Genomic DNA, 26,304 nt, shown 5'->3' on the forward strand with positions numbered 1-26,304 from the left:
ATTTATGATTTATGACTTGATTGCATGCTTTATCAAGAGCACCAACCATAAGTAAATCATTACAAAACAATTCTTCAATTAAATCTCTGTATTTTTTGTGAACATTCAACATATTTTCAACAAACTGACAATGTACCTTTAAAAAAAAAAAAAAAAAAGGGGGGGGAGGGCATAAGAACATGACCGTTTTTGTTAAAATTCAAATATCGAGAAAAAAAAAGAAACTCACATTATCTCCCTGTAAATTGTTAATTGCATTAAAACCTTGACTTTTCACATGTTGCAAAAATTGTTCAATTAAAAATGGTAAACAATTGGCTACTGATTTTAAAAGTAAATAAATATTTTTTAAATCTTGCTTTCTTTCTTCTCTGACCATGTTCACACATTCTGAGTGTAAGACATTGATGTGATCGACCACAAAATGAGTTTCGCACTTTGCTTGAACTTTTTCATAAGATCTTAAAAAAATAAATAAATTTAAAAAAATCCAACAGTATTTTTCCATTAAAAAAAGGTTCCATGACTTGCATTAAAATTTACAGGTTTTTTTTTATCTTATTGTTAATTAAAATAACTCACGTAGGATGCACAAACATAGTAACTCTACGAGCTTCCTCGTGAAGTTTTTGTTGAACCTTTTCTAAATATTCAGATATGCTACATTCTTGTAATAGTTTTGCTGCTTCTATTTTATAAAATTGACCAGTTGCTTTTAAAAAAGGTACTTCAAACACTTCTTCATAATACTACCAAAAAAAATTTAACAAAAATCAATTTCAAAGTAATGATATTTAAAAAAAAAAAAAAAAAAAAATGAGTCCTTTATTTACTTTATAAACTTCAGCACTGGGATTTTTATTGTCTTTTTGAACTTGGACAAAACTTTGAATAATAACTTTTGCAATATCTGAAGAATTAATGCTAGTTATTCCTTTTCTATCATTTTCAATGACTTCTAATAATAATCTAATGAGATCTTCCCTTAGAGGTTCTATCATAAATTCTTTCCAAATTTCCATTCCTAATTCGCCTATTTCCAATTGTTCTGTAGGGTCAGGTGTATATGCACCATAGGTGATGTCTGCTTCAGAAAGCTTTTGAGTTTTAATATGCTGCTGATTTAAATAACTAAAGAGCACAATCCAACAAAAAAAATTACAAAACTAATAAATAAATAGTAAGAGATGCAAGTTTGAGAGACTTACGAGTAAAGCCTATGTAAATATATAATTCCTTGACTATATTCAATCCATGCTGTGTAGTATGCCTTTAAGAGCCCTGTATTTTCTTTGTTTCCTTGAGCTTTAACTTTTTCATGCAATTGTTTAACATGATCTTCTAAACAATTTTTGGTCTCTTGATATAATCGATCGGCCAAAGGTTCAGGGTAAGCCACACACAAGTAATACACATCACTAAATTATTAATAATAATTAGATTCTTATTCGCATCAAAGTATTCAAAAACTGCAGTTTAAATTACTTACTTAAATCTATCATTCCATGTTGCTCTAGGCACATTTCCTAAGGTTATTATACCTTTAACAGTTTCTTGAAGAACAGACCAAGTTGCATTAAAATTTATTTGTTTTGGTTTCAAGCTCATTTTAAAGATTTATATAATACTGTATAAAAAAAAATTTATAAAAATTGTAAATAAAAAACCTTGTGATTTTAATATCTTTAAGTAAAAATTAATTTAATAACTACTTTATAAAAGTAACTTAATAATAAATACTTTTACATAAAAAAAATTTTCAAAATAAATGATTTGACCGAATGAATATTAATAAAAATTGGATTTAAAAGAATACTTTTTGTGCTTCAAATGTGCTAAATAATTGATTGATAAATAATAAATATTGCATAAAACAAATATTAATGAATAACAACATGGTATTCATATCCCAAAAAATAATAATAATGATTTTTTTTGTATTAAATTAAATCCCCACTTTCTTTCATCATAAGGCAAAGCAAAAAATTTTTTTTTCAATTTTAGGTTTTAAGAAAAATTAAAAATCAATTTTAAATAAATGCACACAGACCCACAAATACATATATATATGTATTACACGATAATATTAAAACAGGAAAAAAAAAAAAACGCAATGACTAAGGCTAATTCAATGTTATTGGTATTTCTTTATTTTCAAAATTTGGCAAAAATAAAGACTTGATGTTTTATGTAGCATGTCAGAAAAAAACTAAAATGGCATAATTCACATTTTGAAAACGCAAATCAAAATAACTTTAAGTTTAATTCAGTGAAAATCATCGAGTATTTATATCATTTAAAGAAAAAAATTAAAAAATTAATGAAAATAAAAATAAAATGATTGCTCATTACCAATTCTCATGGTTTGAAATTGCACTTTGTAATTCAACTGACAATCTATTACAAGTTGCCAACTTAAAAAAAAAAAATATTACTAATTGAGCCAAATTTAAATAAAATAATTGTTGAAAAAAAAAATTATTAGTTTTATTAAAACTAAATTTTTAATTTATTTTAATTATTAACTGTTCATCAAGAATTAAATAAAACCTAATTTTTATAGTTAAGGTAATATTATTATTAGCATTAAAAACTAATTGAACTTTTAAATGCATTATAATAAATTATTTTTTCAAGACATATAATAATTAGATATTATATGTTAAAATAATTATTATTTTAATATTTTATTTATAGCATTTATTAAATTGATTACTATGGATTGGGTTCTTCTTCATTTCACAAATTTAAATATAATAAAAATAATAATAATAATACTACAAAGTTTAGTAAGTATGTTTTGTAATATAACTTTATATTTATAGTGTTTCCATTTATACAATTATACAAAATTTTAAATCCAATTATAATTTTTTTTTTTTTTAAACAGTTTAAACAAAACTTTTTAATAAATTAATAACTTTTAAACTTATTTATTTAACTATCTTTTAAAATAATAGAAAAGAGAAAACAACAAACACACTTATTTAATATTAAAATTTAAACAGTAAATTTAAAGATTTTTTCAGATCTCTTTTTTTTTTATCTCCTGTATTGTAAATTTTACATAAGAAAAAAATAATAATACAAATTCTGATTTTAATTATTTATTATCTTACAGACAATTATTATTATTATTATTATTATTATTGTTATTTTTTAAATAGATTTTTATTATAAAACAAAGGATGAAATGGTTCAAAAGTTTTCTTAATGACTGGAAAATATACGAGGTAAACTGCGCATGTTGAAAAAAAAAAAAAAAACATCTTTAAAGTCGAACTACCCTGTAGGGTGCAACTAAAATTTATTTTTCTGAATAAAATCCGACGACATTTTTTATATGAGGTTTCTCAATAAAAAGGTTTTCGTATAAAATTTATTTCGATACTCGTTAATAAATAATATATTCACAATCGAAAATGGCTGTTACGTAAAATGAATTCACTGTCAGGTATGTAAGTCATTAAAGAAATTTTTTTCCCTGATTTTTTTTTTTTTTTTTTGATATTTATCAGTTTAAATAATATTCAATTAAGTTCGTGTATTTATTTCTGTTATTTATTAAATCATTATTATTATTTTTTTTTTTTTTAGGCGTACAATTTTTTAATTATGAATTAGTATAGTTTGTTGTGAAGTTAAGAGAACTTATCAAAAAGTATTTTAAACGGTGATTATGACTAAGGGAAAAAAGGAAAAAGGATGTTTAGGACACGAGTAGGAAATGGATTATTTCGTAAACAATTGGCAAAATCCAGGCTCAATAAAGAAAGAGCCAACCTGAGTTTCTTTTTCGTCGTCATGTTTTTTGCCGTTTTCGGTATAATTGTTTTAACCGAAGTTTTGCTTATTGATGAAAAAGGAAGGAATCAGGGATTGAGCGTGAGAAAAAGTGGATATGGAGAAAGTGGTAAATATGGTGACAGATCGGATTATGATGATGTAAGCAAAATTTTATCAAAAAAAAAAAAAGAGAAAAAATTGTAGGACATGTAATAATGTTTATATTTATATATCAGGGTGAAGATTATATTTTATATCACAATCGTCAAATCGATTCAAACATAGTTGCTTTTTTAAGGCGTGAACCAATAAGAAAATATAATGATAAATTAAATAATCAGTATTTGAGTAATTCTGAAGATAGGCTTCCAACATTAAGAGAAAATCAGACTGCTAAAGATGGCGAATGGCAAACCGTTTCTGGAACGAGGTAGACATTTTTGAAGAAAAAATCATCCATTAAAATTTTCCCACTAATTATTTTTTTTTTTTTTTGTTTACAGGTCAAAATTTTATGTGTATTCAGCATATTACGATAAGAGAAAGGGGCGCACAGTGAGAGTAATTGGAGCTACAAAAACAAGGGGTCCTGATAAAGTATGGTGTAGATTTTGGTATCCCCTTACAACTGGAAATAAAACACAATTTACATCATTCTCCATTCCAGCACAGTTCAAGGTAAGTGAATATTAATATTAATTTTATAAATTATATTTGAAAAAAAAAAAAAAAACAAAAAAAAGTTTTTGCAAAATGATTTTATTTTAGATGATACGAGAAAATTGGAATTTGAAATACAGTGCTTGCTTTGTTATTTGTCCCCTTAGGAGAAATTTAACGACGCCATCTTCGATATCTATTGTATCCAGACTTCGTCATCCCCCTTCTAATCACCTGATCGTTAAAAATTTAGATAAAGATTTTCAATTTGTTGCCAATAAAACAAAATCAAATCAAGAAACTTTAGCCGTTTGTGTGAAACCTTTACATTATTTTTATGATAAAGTAGGGAATTTAAAATTTTTCTCATCAAAAATTTAATTATTTGTAATTCTGTATGAAAACATTTTTCTTTTTTAAATTTTAGGCGTTGCAAATGTTAGAATTTTTAGAAATGTATAGGATTTTAGGTGTTGAACATATCACAATGTACAATCATACAATTGGACCCAGTGTTAATTGTATATTGAATTATTACATGGTAAAAAATGACATCAAATTTTTTTTTTTTTTGCTTCATTACGGTTATCTCAAATTTTAATAAATTTACAGGAAAAAGGTATTGTGACTATGCTTCCCTGGCAGTTAAATATGAAATCCCAAAAAGAAATAAGAACCGAGGGGCTTTTTGCTGCTTTAAACGACTGCTTATATCGAGGAATGTACAAATATTCCCACGTAGCCATGGTTGATTTAGATGAATTTATAATTCCAAGATATAACGACTCCATATTGGATCTTTTACGGTAGAATATGATAAAATTGCCATACGAAAATTTTTATCATTGCTTAATAATAATTAAATAAACCTTGCAGGTGGATAAGCAGAAGGATTCGTTTGAAAAATCCCGGTTCATATTCATTTCAAAACGCCTTTTTTTACCTACAGTGGGATGATGATCCATTGACAAAAATATCAAAAAATTTAGATTCTAAACTCATAACGATGAAAAAAACAAAAAGAAAAGCAAAACTTCATCCTCATAAACAACGTTCAAAATACATATGTCGACCGGAATTTGTCATTGAGGCCGGAAATCATTTCGTATGGGAATTCCTACCTGGACACGGTACGATTAACGTACCTGCCGATTCGGCCATATTACATCATTACAGAATATGTGAATTTGGTGGAAATGATTGTGTTAAAACGGCAAGCATAAGAGATAGGACTGTTTTTCGTTATCGTAGTCGCTTGGTTAATAATATAAAAACAAATTGGAATGAACTTAAATTGAAATGCAAGTTACCGGATGTGCCAGAATAAATTTTCCCTTTTTTTTTTTTTTTTTTTTTTGCTTAAATGTAATTATTATTAAAAAAATTTTTCTTTTTTTGTAAATGGGTGTAACGTGTAATACCTGATTCAACAGGGTAAAAAATTCAGTTTTTTTTCTAATAATAATAATCCCAATAATAATAATATAATTTAAGACGCAGATTTTTTTTTTTTTTTCTAAATTTCATTTTTACATTTTATCAAAATATATTTTTCCAATAATAACAAAAAATTCCAAATTATTAATTGATGTGAAAAATAAATAAATAATAAAAGGGGCTAATGAAATAATTTTTAGTAAAGTTAATAAATAATTTTTTTAAATTGAAAATCAAACAAATTTAAAAGCAAATAATTCACTTTTAACATAATCCAGGTTCATTTTTACCGTTAATTTGCTTTCAGGACAAAATTAATCACCCAAAAATTTTAAAAATTTACAAAACAAAAATAATTTATTATAAAATTAATTCAGGTTTAAGTAATGGAGGGAAAAAAAAAAAAAAACAATTCATTTTATCAGTACAAAAACAAACACAAATTTATTATGAATTTTCTTTTTTTTTTAGCTATTACAAAAATCTTCATTAATTTTATATTTTTTTTTTAAATTTTCATATTTAACCGTTACAAAACGATAAAAACTGAATCTCTATATAACGACGAATAACATTTTTTTTTTTTTTAAAAAGTAAAATCAATTTAACGGTTACACCCACGATAGGACACGTGGAAAATGTTATCGATTTTTAATTTAAAAAATTATTTATTTATTTAAATTTGCTATAAAATTTGTTAAATCGAATTCTTTTTCGTATTGTTGTTGCTCCCAAAGTTCGGGTAAATTATCGAGAAGACTCTTCAATGGTAAATTTGGAGTTTTCGAATTTGAATTCGAATTTTTCGAAGGACCGCATTTACCATCTCCATCTTTCAACGTAAATAAATCGAATAGCTATAAAAAAAAAAAAAAAAAAAAAAATTAAAAATTAAAATTTTACTAAAACTTTTTGAAATGCTCTCCGAAATTTCAGGCCAACCGACACCTCATACCTGATCCGTTCCCATCGTTTCCATGGCTCCATTTTCATCCGAGATTATAGTGTTAGCGGTAAGCAATTTGAATTTTTGCAAACCCATAATTTTTTCTTCCAGAGTTCCTCGTGTGATTAACCTGTAAACGTTGACGACTTTTTTCTGGCCAATACGATGAGCTCGATCCATGGCTTGAAGATCCTTCATTGGATTCCAATCGTGTTCGACGAAAATAACCTGAAAAATAATAATAATAATATTTGAACGATTTGTTTTTGATTCGAATTTTCCTCTCTTTCTTTCGATATCTTTAATAATTTTTTAAATCGTACGGTGTCGGCTCCTGTCAGATTGAGACCCAATCCACCAACTTGAGTGGTCAAAAGCAAAACATCGATACTCGGATCGCTGTTAAATTTATTTACGACGCTGTGACGTTGAGAAGGAGGTATACTACCGTCCAATCTCAAATAGGATACGTTGGGCAAATGTTTTTTCAATAAATCAGATTCTATTATGTCCAACATGGACTTCAATTGGCAAAAAATTAATGCTCGATGTTGATTAATGTAAACGACATCATTGGCTACTGCCGCGTTGCCTATGCCACAATCTAACAAAAGTTGCCTGTGTTAAAAAAAAATATTTTTTTTTTTTAAATATTAATTCACGACCCCGTTAAAAAAAGAATAATAATAATGATAATAAGTTAAAAATACTTTAAAGCGGGTAATTTGCAAGCGTGTTGAATATCGTCCATCGAAGTCCCCTGTTGATTTAGTAACGTCATAATTTTCTGATATTCTGGATGTTGTGGAGTTAAAACAAGCTTGGGATGATTACAGACGTTTTGTAGGTACCGAAGAGCCTGAAAAAAAACAAATCGATTCGTTAAACTTTTTTTTTTTTCGCAAAAATAAAAATTTAAAGACTTGATTTACTTGAAATATATGAGTATTTGCATGAGACGGTAATGAAAGAGAATCTTGCAAGGATTGATGAGCCTGAGACCTGGAAAAGTCTTCGTATAATTGCTCTTGCAATTGAGATAATTCGCAAATGTAATCTTGAGTAATTTTCGGTGGTAAATCTTTTAAAACATCTTCTTTCATTCGACGAAGCAAAAATGGTAAAACTTGACGGTGTAAAGTTTCCATGGCGATAACCCCTGGAGAAAAAAAAAAAAAAAAAAAAAAAAATCTATAAGACACAAACTTTAGTTTATTTATTATAAAAATTAACTTACCTGCTTCTTGTTCTTTGGGAGAACTTTTAGGATCCCAACTGGCTAGTATCGGACGACTGTACTTTGCATTAAATTGTTTCTCCGTACTCAGTAAACCAGGCATTAAAAAATCAAAAAGGGACCACAATTCCAGAACGTTATTTTGAATGGGAGTTCCGGATAAAATTAATCTATGATTTGCTATTAGACTTTTTATAGCTTTGGAAGCCTGGAAAAAAAATTTGTACGCTCGAAATAATTTTTTAAACTTTTTACAGGAGCGTCAAAATTAAAAAAAAAAGAAAAAAAAGAAAAAAAAGGGGGGAATACCTTAGTTTTACCATTTTTAATTATGTGACCCTCATCTAATATGCAATAATTCCAATTAATGCTTCTAAAAAATTCTATATCGTTTCTAACTATATCATACGATGCTACGATGAGATTATAATCACATACTTTAGAACGTAATCTAAAATTTATTAAAAAAAACATTTTCTCTTTAAAAATCTTTTCATTTTGTGTGTGTGTGTGTGTGTGTGTTATTTACATCAGAGTTACAAAAAAAAAAAAAAAAAAAAAAAATTAAATGGATTCAACATTATTTTCTTTACTTTTCTCTCTCGGCTGGTGGCCCCGAATACTGAAGAGGATTTAAATATTCTTTAGATAAAAATTTTTCTACTTCGTACACCCAATGACCGGTTAGAGTAGGTGGACATATTACGATCGATGGAAGGGGTTTACAATCCGGACTGCCCTTTTCCTTAAATTTAAAAAAATTAAATATTATAAACAAAATCAATTAAAAAAAAAAAAAATTATATTTAATCGACATCTTACCAAATATTCTTGTTGACGATAATAATGATCACCGGCTAATATACAAATTGACTGTAAGGTTTTACCCAAACCCATATCATCGCATAATATTCCATGAAGTTTATATTTATTAAGAAACGCCAGCCAATTGATTCCGGCCTAAATTCACAATAGAAAAAAAATTTTTAGTTTTTTTTCATAATGACATTTTTATTTTTTACAACTTACTTGCTGATAAGATCTAAGTTCCGCTTTAATGGGTACGGGTAATTTGTAATCGGGTATCGTCTTTGGATTGAGCAAATATCTTAAAAAACTCCTTTCTTTTTCTTTCTCGATACTTAAATTATCACCGTCTAATATTGGACTATCTAAAGGTAATAATTGAACGAGGGTCGCAAAACTCTGAGTACAAATCGTTCGCACGGCACTATTTTGATCAGACATTCTACCTAAGAAAAAAAAAAAAAAACAATAAATAATTATAATATTTTTGTAATTTAAAAAGGAAAACCTATTTCTGTTGTTCGACTTACCTAATAAAGGAATTATTAATAAAACTACATAAGGAATAATGCCTAATTGTAATTTATCAACTAAACAAAAAATGGCTTCGGCTGCTCCCTCGCGTTTTATATCGGAGTCGGATACAGACAAAAGAGGAACGATGGTGCTAATTATTACTTGCATGACATGTTCAGTATCTAAAACAGAAAGTGCTGCTATGCACCTTGCCGACATGTGTCGTATAGCGGAAGCCTCGTTTTGTAATAATTCGCATAATTTAGGCAAGGAATCCAAAAGCTAAAACGTCAGAAAAAAATTTTTAGGTTATCAATCGTACACTGACCCAAAAAATTCTTTTCGAAACCCTTAAAAAAAATGGTACCTGCGGTAAAAGTTTCGAATGAACAGAAGAACAAGTTAATTCTAAAACTTGCAAACAAACAATTAAATCTTCATTGGTTTTAACAACAGAAGAATGGCAACATAGCGTAGCCCATATGTTTGGCAACTTATTCGGTAGATTTTCTCCAAATCTTTTTACGATAGCTTCCAAGGCAAAAGTGGCACCTCTTCTTTGTATTTGATAAATTTTTTGACTCTAAAAAGAATTTAATTTTCGAAAAATTAAAAATACAAAAATTTTAAAAAAGAAACGGGAGAAATTTATTACTTCTTATACCTCATCAATTTGATTTAAATTTTCTGGAGTCAAACCTTCCGGGACAATTGATGGAGGACGTCCCGGTCCTCTAGTACCCGTCGTATTTTGACGCTTTGGCAAACTTCTCTCGGCAAGTCTTTGCTGATTAATTAACGTCAATATTCCACAATCTTTAACTTTTTCTAAAGAATTTACACTTTTATCCGGTTCTCTTGAAAAAAAAAAAAAAAAAAAAAAAAAAAAATGAATTTTAAATAAAAAAAAAAAAAAAAAATTTTTTTTCTATTTAATACTAACTGAAAATCTTTATTAATTTTAGGAGTAAATTCTACATCGGAACATAAGAAAGTGCAAAGATTAGATATTATTTTAGTATTAGGGCAAGGAGTTTTATCGACAAAAAGTTCTATCAAATGAGCAATCTCGTCAGCTGCTATCCGTTGAAACAATTCGCTTTCTTCTTTTTTTATCGATTCCATTATCGGTTTTATGACGGGATTTAACTTTCCAGTGACTGCTTTTAATTCAATTACGGATCCCGCCAATGCAGCTTGGCAAGTTATGCTCAGCATAGTCTGATCCGTCAGCAACTTTAAAAAAGAAAGTTTGGAATTTAAAATAAAAATTTAAAAACAACTTTAGTTTTTTTTTTTTTTTTTTTTTTTTTTTAATTAAACAAACAAACCTGATTTGCTGCAGAAAAAATGTTTTTCCTTCTGTCTTCTAAAGTTTCCAACAATTTTTTAGTGTGCTTATTACATTTATTAGGATTTTTTGTTAATTTTAATATTTGATCTAATGATAAAACAGGTGCCATATACGATTCATCAATTTCTACTTGATAATATTTTAGAGTGAATATGTAGTCTTTGGTTTCTTGAAGAAGCCGAGTAAATGTTAATCCGATTTCATCAAAATAAATATTTTCGTTTAAACATTCGTGTAATCTATATAAATATGAAAAAATTGAACGTGTAATTATTAATTATGAAAGATCAAAAATTAAAAAAAAAAGCACATTGATTGGTATTATTATTATTATTATTATTATTATTATTAAAACCTTGTGATTAATTCCTGCGCTTCAACGGTATCTTTTTGCAATTTTGCCCATTCGCAAACAACAAGACCGCATACGAGTCTTTGAAGAGCCGATTTCGTATTTAAATGAGACAGCAAAACTTTAATGTAGCACTGAATGGGAGATTCTCCTTGCAATTCTGCCACCGCTAATTCAGGGGGTAATTGCACGATATAGTGCGACAATAAACCTTACGAATAAATTTTAGTTATAAATGAAAATTCAAAACATTTACAATTTTCCATCATATTTACATATATTCATTTGAATGTACCTAACATTTTAGATCCCAAACACCTTGCTCTATTGGCATTCGTTTTCCGCAAGTCCACGTTGGTAGTTTCACTTCCACCCAAAAAATATTTTTGATCTACTTGAACATTAGAAGCTTCCATGGTACCTTTTCCATTTTTCCGATTGAACTGAAAATGATGATTATCCGAAAAAATTAGGTAAAATAAAATTTTATAAAATAAATTTTAAAACTACTTAAAACACTAACCCTTGACATGTCTTCAAAAATTAAAAGATTAGGATCGAAAGCAGTCTTTGAGTTTTGCATTAAAAGACACAACCAACCACCGAAACAAGGACAAGCCGCCATTAAAAGAGTATTGAGATGACTGTTAACAATTAGGTTTCTCCACACCTGTAAAAATTTTAAATGTCAAATTTTCATCAAATAATTTGACACAGTGTAATTTCAATTTAAAAAAATTAAGGACCTCCGTAGCTATATCTTGTATTTCTTCGTTAGATTCGATCAAAACTCTTTGAAACACGTGCCTCATGGCTACTTTAAGCAATTCGGAATCCCAGTCGTTGAACCTTCCGTCAGGAAATGTCGTCAGAGTTTTAAGCGTTTGAAGTGTTGATTTTCGAACGGATGTTGCATTATGACTTAAAAAAGGCCACAATCTATGAATCAATTCTGCAATAGGTTGCGATCTGAAATTAAATAAATATGTTCACCATAAATTAAATTATAATGTTAATAAAAAAAAAAATAATAATAATAATACTAAAAAATAATTATTACGTTATATATTTTTTCGTATCGGGTAAACTCAATAAAGCCGCTAATAAACCCATGAAATTGTTACACGCTGCTGCCAAATCATCTTGGTCCAAGAGCAAATCCCATAATTTTGAAATAATATTAGGTAATTGATCGGGCGTTCTGGATACTATTTCCAGTGCTACTGGAATGAGTGACGCAGCCGCTACAGCACTTACATCATCAACCTCGTCTGATAATCTATCCACTGCCAGAGGTAAAGCCACCGATAGAATGTCTTGAACTAAATCCTTTAATCAAATTTGCATTTACTTATAAGAAAAAATGATTGAAATATTTTGTTTCGTAAATCAATATATGTTACTTACTTTTCGAACGGCCAACATATACTTGAGAGCTAACAGTCCTCCGTGTCTAGCTTCCCATTCTGCCTGGCTAACCAATTGTGATATGATATTTAATATAATTTCAACATGGGATTTATCCATTAGTTTAAGAATGGTTCCCAAGACTTGAGCACATGCTTCGCGAACGGGAGCTACTACTTGATCAGATACAAAATCTCCAAATCTATCTAACGCCAAAACACATAAAACCCTGAAAGCCAGATCTTGCAACCATAACTTATGATCCTCTTCCATCTAAAAACAAGTATTTACACTCAATTTAAAGGTAATAAAGAAAATTTAACTTAAGAAAATTAACTTAAAGTTGAACTTGAATTAAAGCAAGCTTTTAAAATTTTGTTCAAATTTTTATAATTCTTACTTGTTCCTGGGAAGTGTTGGCCATTTTTCCTGCACCTTTACCGTGATAAGTAATAATTTCTCTTAAACCCACAGCAGCTCCATGTCTTGTTTCCCATCGTGGGCTGAACAAATCAGTTACTAATTGTTCACAAAAAGAATTAAAAGGCCAATCCACTGCCTATAAGAATCAGAGAACAATATTAATTTTATTATCACAAAAATGAATTAGTATGAAATAAAACGTAGCATTGCATATTTTAGAAAGCAGTTTATTATTAAAACTATGTTTAAAAATAGAAATTTTGACATGAAACTAAAACAATTTTAGAATAAAATAAAACTTTTTATTTAAATATACTTACATTACCCCAGGACCCTGTTAAATCTGGCACATTTTCAGATGATTCAACAACAGAACTTTCAATTTTTTTTATTTTTCTTTTAGGCTCTTCATCCTCATTGTCAACTGAGCGTTGTTTGGATACCAATTGTCTAGCCTTTCTTTGAGCTCTGTTTCTTTCCCTAATACTTAAACCTTCAACTTGGCTTAATTCTAATTGAACAAGTTCGCTTACAGATTTCTAAATGAAAAAAAAAAAAAAAAAAACAAAGTTTTTAAGAATTAAAAGTCTTTTTATTTGCAAAAAAAAAACTTTTGAATGCAGATAACTCACCCCTGGTTTTTTACATTTATCAGTTGAGTTAGCAATCAAGTCATCTGGTGTTAATAAATCATTCATATCTATGCCAATGCTATCTGTAACATCTAATCCAATCATTGCATTTAAAATTTGTTTTTGTTTAGTGACATTGCAAGGCCCAGATTCTTCTTGCATGTCATATTCTTTGCCTTCTGATCCTGTCAGATGTATTCCATTTTTAATGATATTATTAATATCAAAAAGTTTCAAGTTTAACTTTTTTCTTTTTCTATCACTTTGAGTATTTTCTGCAAATAAAATGAATGAGGTTTAATAAGTTGTCCCAAAAATTAAAAATTAATAGGAATAACTACCATTTACTGAATGAGGCACAGGTGTTGGATCCCAACAAGGAACATTTTCAATCACAGCCTGGATTGCTTGTCCAGCAGCAATTCTGGTATCCCAAGTAGGTGAATGCAAATATGATTTGATTCTTCCTAATAAATTATGTAATTCATGTGGATGTAATTTTTGAACTTCACCTAATGTTTAGCAGCTGCTTTTCTTGTTACAGTGGATGAACCACTTTCTAGTATACAAACAATCTATCAAGTCTTGATGTCATGATTTATGATAAAACATCTAAAGAGAAAAAAAATAGAAACCACATAATTTTAATTAAAACAAAATATTTTTCATGAAATTAAACATTAAGAAAATTAATAAAACTGAAACCTTATGGTGCCTAATTGAAACCGTTTCAATAAACTTTCAAGCTAGAACTCTTTTTAAAAAATTGAGAAAAAATTTTTTTAAAAAAAATAATTGTACTGCACGAGTCTTTAGGATAATATTAATATCGTCAATTTCCAAACAAATTAAATTAGGGTAAAAGCTTGCTTGTTCCAATTAATTATTAATTTTTAAATTAAACCCCCTAACTTCTTTTTTGCTTTAATTTAAAAAATTTAATTACATATTTAAATATTTGAAAGGATTTTCAATTCCAAAAAAAATTACGAACTGTAAATATGGGCACACAACAAAATTTCAAAGTTGCATCAATTATATATATATTTAAAAACTTATAAAAGTCAAACTTTTAAATATTGTTTATAAACTCTGAATTTACCTTTCAAGTGATACCTAATGTATAATTTAGCGTTATAAAGAGTTTAAACCAATAAAAATCGATTCCCCCATTGATAAATTTGGTTTGTTTAATTAACTTATTCAGAGAGGAAAGAACCATAGCTCAGTCATTTTTATACTGACGATGATTCTGCACCTGCTTCGGACTTTAATGAATTTCAATCGTTTTGATTGGTGGATATTTTTTTATTTTGTATTTTTACGACAAAAAACTTTACTGTTCACAAAAATACTGTTTCCGTCAAATGTCATAGAATAAGAAAAATTAAAGTATTTTGTATTTTAATAAAATTTAAAAAATTAATTCAAGTGTTTCTAAAACTTAGTATGAATAAGTCATCATCAAACAAAAATAGAAATCATAACTTTAAAAACAAACATAAAAAAAATAAATTAGTTATTAATTTCGATGAAAATGCTAGAAGGTTTATATTTTTTTTTTAAATTAAAACTTATGTTGTTATTATTATTATTATTATTAAATCTAAAGCATGTTTATATTTTCAGAGAGTTTCTTACTGGATTTAAAAAAAGAAATTTACAAAAAAAACAAATGGCCATAGAAAAATTTGAAGAAAAACTTAAATTGGAAAAAAAGAGAATAAAAGCTGAAGCCAAGGAGGCATATAAAAGACTGTTACTGATACCCAAACCAATACCTGAGCTAAATTTAAATTCAAAAGAAATTGATATGGATACTCATTCTGTTCAAATAACCGAATTATCTGCTGCTGAATTGGCAAAAAACAATCATTGGATTGGAGTTAACGAGGTAGAAAATAAATTCAATTCACTTAAACTTTTTGAGTTGAAAATAATTGTAAATGGAAAATTCAAAAATTACTTTACTACTTTTATTTTTTAACAGAAATATGTAGAAAATTATAAATTTATCAAAAAATTAATTTTAAAAGCAATTTTACAAGAAAATTTAATTTTTATTTTAATTTATTAGGTAAAATATGAAGAAAATGAAGATAGTAAAAACTTGGCTCAACAAAATTTAGAGCTTGAAGGAATGGAAATGTTTAGTGACAGGACAAAGAGTGATAGTGGCAAAAAATCTTATTTAAAAAATGCAAAAGCATTAAAAAAATTGATAAAACAACAATCTACTTTTAAAGTGAAAAACAGTAGGCTTTTTCAACTAAAGTCAAACTATGATAGGAAAAAGCATTTGAAAAAACAAAAAAAAGAAGCAAAAAAAAGAAGAAAACTTTTAAGACAAAAAATGAATAATAATAATAATTCATAGAATTTGCTTTTAATAAATATATTTTCAAATTTTATATAATTCAAATAAATTTAATTTTATAAAAAAAATTTTTATTAGATCAATTGAACACAATAATTATTCTAGTGGTACTGAAGTGGTATTTTTATAAAGTTTACTTAATACAATTAATTATTAGCTTTAGCATATGGGCAGAAAGGTTGATTTTTACAACTGTTGCACAAAGGCTTAGTTGGTTTACAAATTTGTTGCCCGAAGCCGACGAGTAGATTATTAATTTCTTCCCAAAGCTCTTTAGGTAACCAAGATTCTAAAGAAATTCTAGTTTCTTCTGGAGTTTTAGTTGGCTTGTGAACCCAACCGATTCTGTTTGCAATTCTATGGACATGTGTATCCACTCCTAAAAATAAAAATTTTTTAAAGCTTATATATATATTAAAATTAATGTTAAATACTTGAATAAATTTATACCTATTCCAGAGATTACATCCCATGCTGTTTTCATGCAAATGTGAGCCATTTTCAGACCAACACCTGGTAAAGAACATAATAGTTCAACTGTATTAGGTATGTCCCCATCAAATTTTTCTTTCAACACTTGACAAGTTTGTTTAAGGTACTTAGTTTTTTGCTTCCAGAATCCGACTGGATAAATAAGTTCACCTAATGTATCATCAGACATTTCTATAATACTTTCTATTGTAAGACCAGTCTTATAATTTTTTAGCCTCTGCATGGCAGCAAATGTTACCTGATCTTTGGTTTGACTTGATAACATTAACGATACTAAGGCATGAAATCTTTTGACTTTTGGTTCACATTCAGAATCTAAACACTTATCACAACCCATTGTGTCAACCGGAGCACTTTTATCTTTACGCATTTCTCTTATATTCATTAACGTTTTTTCCCAATTGTTTGGTTTCCATTCCACCAAATGATTTCCAAAATCTTCGAAATCTGAAGAACTTTTATCTTTTGGAGAATTTTTAAAATAACGTGATTTTTTAGCATTGCTTACTATTTTTTTTTTAGAATCAGCACTTATTTTTATCTGTTTTTTACATTTTTGTACTTCTTCAGTGTCTGTGACTGATCTTTTCTTTAAGTTTGACATTTTTTTATAAAAGTACTTTAAGAAAACGTCAAAATTATTGACTAATTTGATTATTACTTTTTAAAAAGAAATTTTGAAAAAAAAAAAAAAATGTTGAACTGATTGAACGGAAACTTTTTCATAATTTTTAACGTGACAAACAAATAATTCAAAATGATACAACCGATAAAAATAATAAATATAAACGTTATAAATAATATAAACGATAAATCAGTTTAATACTAGTTTGTCTTTTTTATTTAAGTAATAAAAAATAGATATTCTGAAGTTTTCTTACTAGATTCAATGAATTGTATGCATCAAATTCAAGTTAACTACGCTAGTCGAAGTACAAAATAAGGTCCTAATTTTAAATTTTTCCGGTGTTGAAGTTTATTCTTTTGTTGATGTTGTTTTTTTCTTTCTATAAAAGAACAATAATTTACGTTGAAATAATTCTGATATTCGGGGAAAAAATGTTAAATAGTTTAAACGGAATGATTTAAACTTTTTGAATTTATAAAAAATTACTGCGCCTAAAACAAAAAGTTGTTTAATCCTCTTCGTCCCATGAATAAAAATGTCAAATAAGAGAAAGAGATATACACCCCGAAAAAATGAAGTTGATTTTGAACAATTTGAATATGAAGAGTCTGATTATTTTTTACCTACCACTAAATATAAAATTAAAAAAGATATTGTCAATACGGAAACAATTTTAGATACCGGTATAAGATTAGGTGAAACTTTTTACAACACCGCTTGTGAAGATTTAGCCAAAGGATTATTAGGAAAAATTCTTGTTCGTCAGCTAGACGGTTATATCCTAAAAGGTTAGATATTTTTCTTTTATTTACACGGCCTTGTTAACTAAAATTTAAGTGATTTCTAATATTACTTTTGCTTTCCCTACAAATGATTGACTCTTACATTGACAAAATTTCACTCTATTATAAGGATACTTTTATTCTTTAATTTTGTATTAACTCTACTTTTTATATTAGGTCGAATAGTGGAAACAGAATGTTATTTAGGAGGAGAAGATAAAGCATCTCATTCTTATCATGGAAAAGTGACTGCTCGAAATGAGCCAATGTTTATGAAACCAGGAACTATATACATCTACTTAACTTATGGAATGTATGCTTTGTTTAATATTTCAAGCAGAGGTATAATTTTAAATTTTTATGTTATCGAGTTTTTTATAAAATATAAATTTTGAATTAACTTTAGGTGAGGGAGCAGCAGTTTTACTTAGGGCTTTAGAGCCATTACAGGGTCAAGAAGAAATGCAAAAATTTAGAAATAATCCTCGTCCTGATAAACCGCAAAAACAAACTACAAAAGTTTTTAAATCTCATGAATTGTGTAACGGACCGGCTAAACTCTGCATAAGTCTTCAAATTGATAAAACATTAAACAAAAAAGATTTATCTAAATCTGATGAACTTTGGATTGAAGATGGAATATCTGTACCGGAACATAAAATAGTAACTGCTCACAGAATCGGAGTCGAATCAGCAGGCCTGGAATGGTCATCTAAACTACTTAGATATTATATAATTGATAACAAGTCAGTTAGTAAAAGAGATAAGCGCCAAGAAATAAAGCATAGAGAAATTTCAGATTTTGTCGAAGTCTGCTGATAAATTTAGTCATTAAATTGAATTGAAGTTTGTTTTTATTCAATTATTACCAAATATTGTTTGTTTTATTCATTTATTATTACCAAACCAAAAAAAAAGATTTATTTTTTATTTATTATTTAAATGCTAAAAAAAATTTTATTTGGTGTAAATGACAATTAATATTTTTTAGTAATAGTCATTCAATAAAATTATTTTACTCGAAATAATTATATCATATCAATTTAAAGAGCTTTTTATATTTTTTTTTAAATATTTAGGTGTATTTTAGTCATAAAAAATATAAGTTACCTTACTTGAAATTTTTTAAATTGTTAAAATATTTATTTTTTAGAGAAAATTTGTGTTGAGTAAAAAAAAAATGGCGCCAATGAGTTGTAGACTGAAGGAAATTAATTAAAAACTCTTGGGTGCATTCGAGAAATTTTTATTTTAAATTAAGCTAGGAAAAGTATTTTTTTTTTGTTTTTTGTGAAATATGTTAAACATTTAGCACCTTTTCTTAATCATATACTGTCATTGTATAAACGGTGCGGTAAAAAATGTATTTTAAAAAAAAAGTTTTTGTGGTTACAGATAAAATAAATTGAAAATCAATTAAGCGCCATTGTTGTGTCTACCAAAGCAAGTGTCCTTTATTAGAGTAAAGTCAAAAAATTAATAGACAATAATTAAAAAAATTCAAATTATATTTTTTTTCAAAGTATTAAAAATAATTAAATTTTTGAAATATTTATTTTATAATATATATATATAAAAATATTATAGAAAGTAAAATTTTTTTTTTTTTTTAATGATGTTGTAATTGACTGAAAAAGTAAATTATTAAGACTAATTATTCACCAATGAAAAATTAGCAATATTTTATAGTTCTTAATTTTTTTTTTTATTTATTTATTTTTTTTTTTTTAGAATTTGTAAATTTATTTACATCAAATTTATAGACTGCCTTAATGCTTCAATGTAGTCAAAACTAGTAAAAAATTACCCGCCAATTTTTTTTGTATATATTAGTACATCATGTAAACAAAATATTAGTCAGTTACTCATTTAGTTGCTGATTTTTTTTATGTTTAAAAAATTTTAAATGAAGTTAACTAATATTGAACTGTTTTTAAAAAAAAAGGTACAAAAATTATTTAATGGTGTATTTTAATAAATATGAAATATTTAAATTTATCTAATATTTTTATATTTTTGTTATTAGAAAATTATTGTTAGTTTGTAATATTTCTTAAAGTTTGTTTTAATAATTTTGTTTTTCTTTTGTTGTAGTTTTTTTTTTTTTTTTTTTTTTTGTAAATTAAAGATGAATATTTATTATTTTGGAATAAGTTTAAATATTGTGTTACTATTATATTGTTATTTCATTTAATTTTTTACAAATTTATTTTTTCTATTTGTAATGATTAATTATAATTTTAATTTCAGTACATTCATTTTTTTTTACATTTTTCATTGGTTTTGATTTGATCAGAAATTTATTTCATTATTTTTTTATGGATATTACTAATTGAATTTAAAATTAATTTTTATTTTTTAATTAATTATTTTATTTGAAAGTATTTCTTAAGTTGTGAAAAAAGTGCGGATATAAAAATTTACCTAATGAAGAATTACTTAATGAAATTTCTTTAAAATTTTTTTTTTTAATAAATTTTATTTAATTAAATTATTGTTAAATTAAAATAAGATTTTAAATAATAATTTTAAATTTTTATTAAATAAATGATTTGTTAAAAAAATTTTTTTCGTTTGAATTTAACAAGTTTGTGTTCAGAATGTTTTTTTTTTTTTTTGAAGAGTCAAATGAGAGTCTTTATTAAATTATAATTTTAAAAATTATTAACTTTTTATATAATTTAAAAACTTTAAAAATTTTATTTTTATTTTTAATTTTTAATAAATTATTATTTTTAATATAAAAATATTTTAAAATTTACAAAAAGTATTTAGCGCGTTAACTTTGTTTAACGTGTTTCCCGTTGCACACATCATTTCGTCGTGGTTCGTCGTTCGGAATGGTAAGAATTTTTATCGTTTTTCATCCTCTTAATTTCTTAATTTCTAAATTATATTTTATATATTTTTTACTTCTACAATAATGTATATTAATGATTTTTATATAATATTTAACATTTTAAAAATTTTTTATACAAAATTTGCTTGTTTCAAAAATCGGTCTTTAACTCAATGTTGTTCCAATGAGTGATTTTTTTTTTATTACATAGTCGCATAGGAAATTTAGTGCACCGCGGCATGGGTCTATGGGTTTCTACCCAAAAAAGAGATCCCGCAGACATCGTGGTAAAGTTAAGGCTTTTCCAAGGGATGATCGGTCCAAACCAGTGCATCTAACTGCATTTTTGGGATACAAAGCAGGGATGACACATGTTTTGAGGGAGGCTGATAGACCTGGTTCTAGTAAGTATAAATACTCTTGAACTCTTTTGCAAGTTGTGGAATCAGTATACTAATTTTTTTTTTTTTTTTTTTTTTTACTTGCAGAGGTTAATAAAAAGGAAATCGTCGAAGCCGTTACAATCATAGAAACGCCGCCAATGATAATCGTTGGAGCAGTTGGTTACATTCAAACACCTCATGGTTTGAGAGCTCTTGTTACGGTCTGGGCTGAACATTTATCTGAAGATTGCAGACGTCGTTTTTACAAAAACTGGTAATTACTAAATTAATGTTTAAAACTATAATCTTATTGATTCACCGTATGATGACACCAACAATTTTTAGTTTACGGAATTTTTTCTGATCTATTTGATGAAAATTTCTAGGGCGGTCTGACTTTGTGAATCACTTAATTTAACCAAACCAAATTTTAACCAAATTTTTGGACATTAAAATAAGTTTTTTTTTTTTTTACTAATTTTAATTGAGTTTTAATTTTTTTAAAACTCCACTTTTCTGTAACTACAGGAAATGAGTTAATTGCCACCTGAAAGTATTTCAGGAGCAAGGAGCTAGTTTCCACTCTGTACATTACAGATGAGACTACTCCTTTGTGTTGTTTAACAGGTACAGATCGGAACAAAAAGCATTTACGAAAGCATCGAAAAAATGGCAGGATGAATTAGGAGTGAAATCCATCGACAAATCTTTTAAGAAAATCATTAAATATTGCAGATGTGTTAGAGTTATTGCTCACACTCAGGTAATTTTAGTTACATTATTACATATCGTTTAGTTTTATTTGATGCTTATGTGTAACATATTTACAACAAAAAAGGCTACTTAATGTAGTATATCTTGAAGTTGTAGCATCAAAGATTAAAAAGCTATTTTTTAGCTTTGTCAGCATATTCCATTGACTTTTTGTAGTTTATTAAGCGTTGATCATTAAGTAAAACCATGCTGAATACATACTAATTTTAATTTTTTTTTTTTTTTTAAATTTGATTTTACGTTTTCCATAAACATTATTGTTTTATAGATGAAGTTATTGAAACAAAGGCAAAAAAAAGCTCACATAATGGAAATTCAACTTAACGGTGGTAACATGGCTCAAAAAGTTAAATGGATTAAAGAACATTTGGAAAAGCCTGTACCAGTTTCCCAAGTTTTTGCCCCCGATGAAATGATTGATTGCATTGGGGTTACTAAAGGAAAAGGTTACAAAGGTAAGTTTGAAGTATTATTATTGTATAATAAGTTTAAGTTTACAGTATTGATGCTTAATTGTATAATTATACAATTACACCAGCCAAAGGCTGTTTAATGCAGTATATCTTCTAGCTGGGGCATCAAAGATTAAAGATTTCTTTTTGAAAAAGCAATTTTTCTCTAAGGACTCTGTCAGCATATTCCATAACCTTTGTATAAGTCATTTGGCTCATGATTACAGGGGAAAACCATGCTGAAAACATTTAATGCTCAGTTTTTTATTTTTTTATTTCTAATTCTTTTTCTTTTTTTTTTTTTTAGGTGTCACATCAAGATGGCATACCAAAAAGCTACCGCGTAAGACTCACAAAGGTCTAAGAAAGGTAGCTTGCATCGGTGCCTGGCATCCGTCAAGAGTACAATTCACAGTTGCTCGAGCAGGTCAGAAGGGTTACCACCATCGTACTGAAATGAATAAGAAAATCTACAGAATTGGTCAAGGCATTCATTACAAGGATGGAAAGGTAAGTGATTACTTTTATTATAAATTATTTTTAACAAAATGTATTAGTTGAATGATGATGTATTCACGCTATTAGATCCAAAAAAAATTGTGAGGATATTAACGCTGTTGCCTTCCTACTGAATTTCATTTGATAAATTTATCTTCAGGATGTTTTATTATTTTCTTTAGTAATATTATTTTAAATTTTAGCTTGTCGGAAACAATGCCTCTACAGATTATGATTTAACTGAGAAATCCATCACTCCAATGGGAGGTTTTCCTCACTATGGTGAAGTTAATCACGATTTTATTATGATTAAGGGTTGTTGCGTTGGACCCAAGAAAAGAGTTATAACATTGAGAAAGGTAAATTTATGCTACTGTTGCATTACATAAATAATTTAGTTGTTGATGGCTAATAGTTTCTAAAATACATTCATATGATGATAAAACCTTTGAGCCAATGGACCTTTGAAAATTTTGTGATATTGAATGATAGGACTGAAAAATTTTTTATTTAAGGAATTAAATTTAAGGTTTTGTTGTGGTTTCGGTTCATGGAAAATAATTAAATTTCTATTACAGTCATTGCTTGTTCATACCAAACGTTCTGCTCTTGAAAAGATTAACTTGAAATTCATTGATACATCATCCAAATTCGGACACGGTCGCTTCCAGACTCCACAAGACAAATTTGCTTTTATGGGTGCTCTTAAAAAGGATCGTATTAAGGAGCAACAACAAGCCACTAAAGCCGCTTAATTTTGTTATAAAAATGTCGTTTCCGTTAATAAACAGATAAACCGATTTTGCTTTTTTATTTTATTGCGTAAATTCCTTTAATAAATATTCCCAAGTTATTTTCAATAAGTAAACAACAGAATTAATATTTGGTAATTGAGTAACAGATTTTGTCGGTACTACTTTAAATAGCAAATCAAAGGTTAAATTACGGTTTGAATTTATAACATGAAGAGGTATACAAATTTATAATATGAAGAGGTATACATATTTATAATATGAAGAGGTCTCACATAATTGAGTATTTGTAATTTTATTACTGTGGGAAAAATTACTACTAATTTTTATTTACTTTATCATTTATTAATTAATTTTAATTTTTCTTCAATCCAAAAAAAACTTAAACTTGCTGTCAAATAATACAATCTTAATAAAACTTGCTAATTTTTTTTGTAAACAAAGTTTTATTTACATTTTTGATAAAGACTTAAATACTTACTTATGTGTTCTTATAAGATATTATCTCATTATAGTAATTTTTTAATTTAAATACAGTTCAGGATTATAATTAAATTATTATAATTAATTACCAAAAAAATATATATATATATGGGAAAGAAAGGAAATAAATGTAAAAAAAAAGAAAATGCTTACAAAAAGAATCATTTTATTTACTGCTCTTTGGAATAATAAAAGAAAAAAAATTATTTATTATCTATTTAATTATATATATAAATTACTAAGATTAATGAGATGATACTTATTTACTACGTTACATATAAAAGGCGCTTTACTACATAGTAATTTTAAAAATTAATTAATTTTTTCAAAACATAATTTTAAAAATTTTTTTTTTTTTTTTTTTTTTATTAAACATCAGTGAAAAGACACAAGATGTGAATAAAAATAATAAAAAAATTATTATTTTTTTTCCCCAAAGTATTTAAATAATAATAATAATAATAATAATGAAAACTTTCAAGTAATTTAATAAAAAAAAATTTTTCAAGATGGCAAGATATTATTAAAAAATTTTCATTAAACGCCTTTATTTATATGACAAAAAAAAAGAAAATTTTTTTAATAATAATAATAATAATAATTTCATATTTTTTAATTCACAACCTGTGCTTCCTCCTCCATCTTCTTCTCATTTATTTATTTATTTTTTTCTTAATGTGGAAATGTCAATTTATTTATTATTTATTTTAATTAATTAATAAAAAAAATTGACGCCATTAAAAAAAAAAAAAAAAAAAAAAAAAAATTTTCCTTCCATTTTCTTCTTTTGGTACGTCTTAATTAATTAACATCGATAATTTTTTTTTTTTTTAATAGATTTTTTTTTAAAAATTAATTAAATCTAAAAGTTATTATATATTATTATTATTATTATTATTATTATTATTTCTTATTCCTGTCTAAGGTGTCTTAAGCCTTAACAAATACATATATAAATATATACACATCGTGAAAGTTTACTTTTTTTTTTAAAAAAAAATTAAGAAAATTTTTTTTTTATAAAACTCGGGATTGAAAATATTTTAAATTGATTACTCGTATCGAAAATGATAATAATAATAATAATAATAATAATAATAATAATAATAATCATTTATTACAGTTGTTTCGTTTTTTTTTTTTTTTTTATTTAAATGAAATTAATTAATTAATATTTTGTTTATTTAATTTTTTAAAAAGTTTACAATTTTATTTTATTTATTTTATTTCAAATTAACTTAATTAAGTAACCCCAAAAATAACATTTTCAATTTTTTTTTTATTAATAGGAAATAAATTAAAGTTAATAATTTTATTTACATAAAAAAAAAGAACAAAAAATCATTTTTTTAAAAATGGATTCATAGATTTTTTTTTCTTTCTTTTTTTTTTTTTTTTTTAAATAATCAATCAATCATTTATCGTCAAAATGAAATCTATTAAAAAATTCTATTTATTTATTAATTAAAATTAATTTATTCATAATACATAATTATTAATTTTGTTTTTACTCTGACAACTTTTTCTTCTTATTAAAATAATAAAAATTATTATCATCATCATCATTTCAATAAAATAATCTAAATTTATTCTAAATTAAAAATTAAAATTCTATTTTTTTTAAAAACTATAAAAATTATTATTATTATTATTATTATCATCATTATTATTATTATTATTAAATATGAAAAGAAAAAAAAAGAAAAAGAAAAAAAAATTAATAATAATTAAAAAATAATTTTATGTATAATTCAAATTTAAATCAAATGCAATTTTTATTTATTTATTTATTTATTGAAAATCCTTCTCAAAATTGATCAAATTTTTTAAACATAATATCAAAACGTGTTTAATAAATAATATTTATTTATTTATTTATTTTTATTTAAAAATGCAAGCAGCGAAAAATTTCAGCAAATAATTTATTTATTTATTTAATTTACACTTAATTAATTAATTAATTAATTTTTTTTTTTTAATTTGGATGTTGAAAAATAAAAACTACACAAAAAATCATTACACTCAATGTTTACAAATTATTACGTAACGAATACCTAAAAAATAATAATAATAATAATAATAATAATTTGTTTTTGTTTGTGTTTAAATACAACAATGCCTTAAGAATTTTTTTTTAGGTGAATATGAGTTTATTATAATGTAAAAAAAAAAAAAAAAAAAAATTGTCATTTAATATTTTTTTTATCATCGAGTACGAATAATCAGTATTAAATTCAATTCAAAAAAAAAAAAAATTTAATATTAAATAATAAAAGTTAAAAAAATC

The 26,304-nt window shown here is 25.8% G+C and overlaps 7 protein-coding genes across 7 annotated transcripts in view; 4 read left to right on the forward strand and 3 right to left on the reverse strand.

Moving 5' to 3' along the window:
* The window catches only part of Phum_PHUM422860 (Cullin-2, putative), a gene marked incomplete at both ends in the record, with an annotated part of 3,455 nt that extends 1,847 nt beyond the window's left edge, over positions 1 to 1,608 (reverse strand). The window contains 6 exons of the mRNA XM_002429124.1: positions 17 to 136; positions 230 to 461; positions 583 to 749; positions 843 to 1,131; positions 1,209 to 1,418; positions 1,490 to 1,608. Coding sequence (XP_002429169.1) covers positions 17 to 136; positions 230 to 461; positions 583 to 749; positions 843 to 1,131; positions 1,209 to 1,418; positions 1,490 to 1,608 — 1,137 coding nt within the window. The remainder of the gene's footprint in view (positions 1 to 16; positions 137 to 229; positions 462 to 582; positions 750 to 842; positions 1,132 to 1,208; positions 1,419 to 1,489) is intronic.
* A 2,097-nt stretch (positions 1,609 to 3,705) lies between these two features.
* On the forward strand, positions 3,706 to 5,773 carry Phum_PHUM422970 (uncharacterized protein; the record flags this gene model as incomplete). Its single annotated transcript, XM_002429125.1, has 7 exons — positions 3,706 to 3,945; positions 4,023 to 4,216; positions 4,290 to 4,464; positions 4,555 to 4,791; positions 4,874 to 4,987; positions 5,059 to 5,252; positions 5,323 to 5,773. The coding sequence occupies 7 exons, from the start codon at positions 3,706 to 3,708 to the stop codon at positions 5,771 to 5,773; spliced, it is 1,605 nt and encodes a 534-aa protein (XP_002429170.1).
* Positions 5,774 to 6,551: 778 nt separating this feature from the next.
* Positions 6,552 to 14,152, reverse strand: Phum_PHUM422980 (TATA-binding protein-associated factor, putative; the record flags this gene model as incomplete). The annotated part of the gene is made up of 26 exons (XM_002429126.1): positions 6,552 to 6,740; positions 6,839 to 7,057; positions 7,153 to 7,447; positions 7,540 to 7,688; positions 7,762 to 7,988; positions 8,067 to 8,274; positions 8,376 to 8,517; positions 8,660 to 8,811; positions 8,889 to 9,026; positions 9,096 to 9,319; positions 9,404 to 9,671; positions 9,757 to 9,972; positions 10,054 to 10,246; positions 10,333 to 10,625; positions 10,721 to 10,982; positions 11,099 to 11,306; positions 11,391 to 11,538; positions 11,619 to 11,765; positions 11,842 to 12,064; positions 12,156 to 12,424; positions 12,503 to 12,775; positions 12,903 to 13,061; positions 13,246 to 13,464; positions 13,558 to 13,832; positions 13,899 to 14,020; positions 14,130 to 14,152. The coding sequence occupies 26 exons, from the start codon at positions 14,150 to 14,152 to the stop codon at positions 6,552 to 6,554; spliced, it is 5,241 nt and encodes a 1,746-aa protein (XP_002429171.1).
* A 1,080-nt stretch (positions 14,153 to 15,232) lies between these two features.
* Phum_PHUM422990 (uncharacterized protein) lies at positions 15,233 to 15,752 on the forward strand (the record flags this gene model as incomplete). Its single annotated transcript, XM_002429127.1, has 2 exons — positions 15,233 to 15,451; positions 15,687 to 15,752. The coding sequence occupies 2 exons, from the start codon at positions 15,233 to 15,235 to the stop codon at positions 15,750 to 15,752; spliced, it is 285 nt and encodes a 94-aa protein (XP_002429172.1).
* A 328-nt stretch (positions 15,753 to 16,080) lies between these two features.
* Positions 16,081 to 17,030, reverse strand: Phum_PHUM423000 (endonuclease III, putative; the record flags this gene model as incomplete). Its single annotated transcript, XM_002429128.1, has 2 exons — positions 16,081 to 16,313; positions 16,385 to 17,030. The coding sequence occupies 2 exons, from the start codon at positions 17,028 to 17,030 to the stop codon at positions 16,081 to 16,083; spliced, it is 879 nt and encodes a 292-aa protein (XP_002429173.1).
* A 559-nt stretch (positions 17,031 to 17,589) lies between these two features.
* Positions 17,590 to 18,655, forward strand: Phum_PHUM423010 (DNA-3-methyladenine glycosylase, putative; the record flags this gene model as incomplete). The annotated part of the gene is made up of 3 exons (XM_002429129.1): positions 17,590 to 17,842; positions 18,014 to 18,178; positions 18,243 to 18,655. 3 exons carry the CDS (start codon positions 17,590 to 17,592, stop codon positions 18,653 to 18,655), a joined length of 831 nt encoding a protein of 276 aa, XP_002429174.1.
* A 2,014-nt stretch (positions 18,656 to 20,669) lies between these two features.
* Positions 20,670 to 23,581, forward strand: Phum_PHUM423020 (60S ribosomal protein L3, putative). The gene is made up of 8 exons (XM_002429130.1): positions 20,670 to 20,679; positions 20,887 to 21,079; positions 21,164 to 21,332; positions 21,686 to 21,821; positions 22,101 to 22,287; positions 22,592 to 22,794; positions 22,986 to 23,141; positions 23,361 to 23,581. Exons 1-8 carry the CDS (start codon positions 20,677 to 20,679, stop codon positions 23,535 to 23,537), a joined length of 1,224 nt encoding a protein of 407 aa, XP_002429175.1. The 5' UTR covers positions 20,670 to 20,676; the 3' UTR covers positions 23,538 to 23,581.
* Positions 23,582 to 26,304: the final 2,723 nt, after the last annotated feature.

Source organism: Pediculus humanus, genomic scaffold (assembly GCF_000006295.1).
Source record: "Pediculus humanus corporis 1103172108191 genomic scaffold, whole genome shotgun sequence".
NCBI classification, from domain to species: domain Eukaryota; kingdom Metazoa; phylum Arthropoda; class Insecta; order Psocodea; family Pediculidae; genus Pediculus; species Pediculus humanus.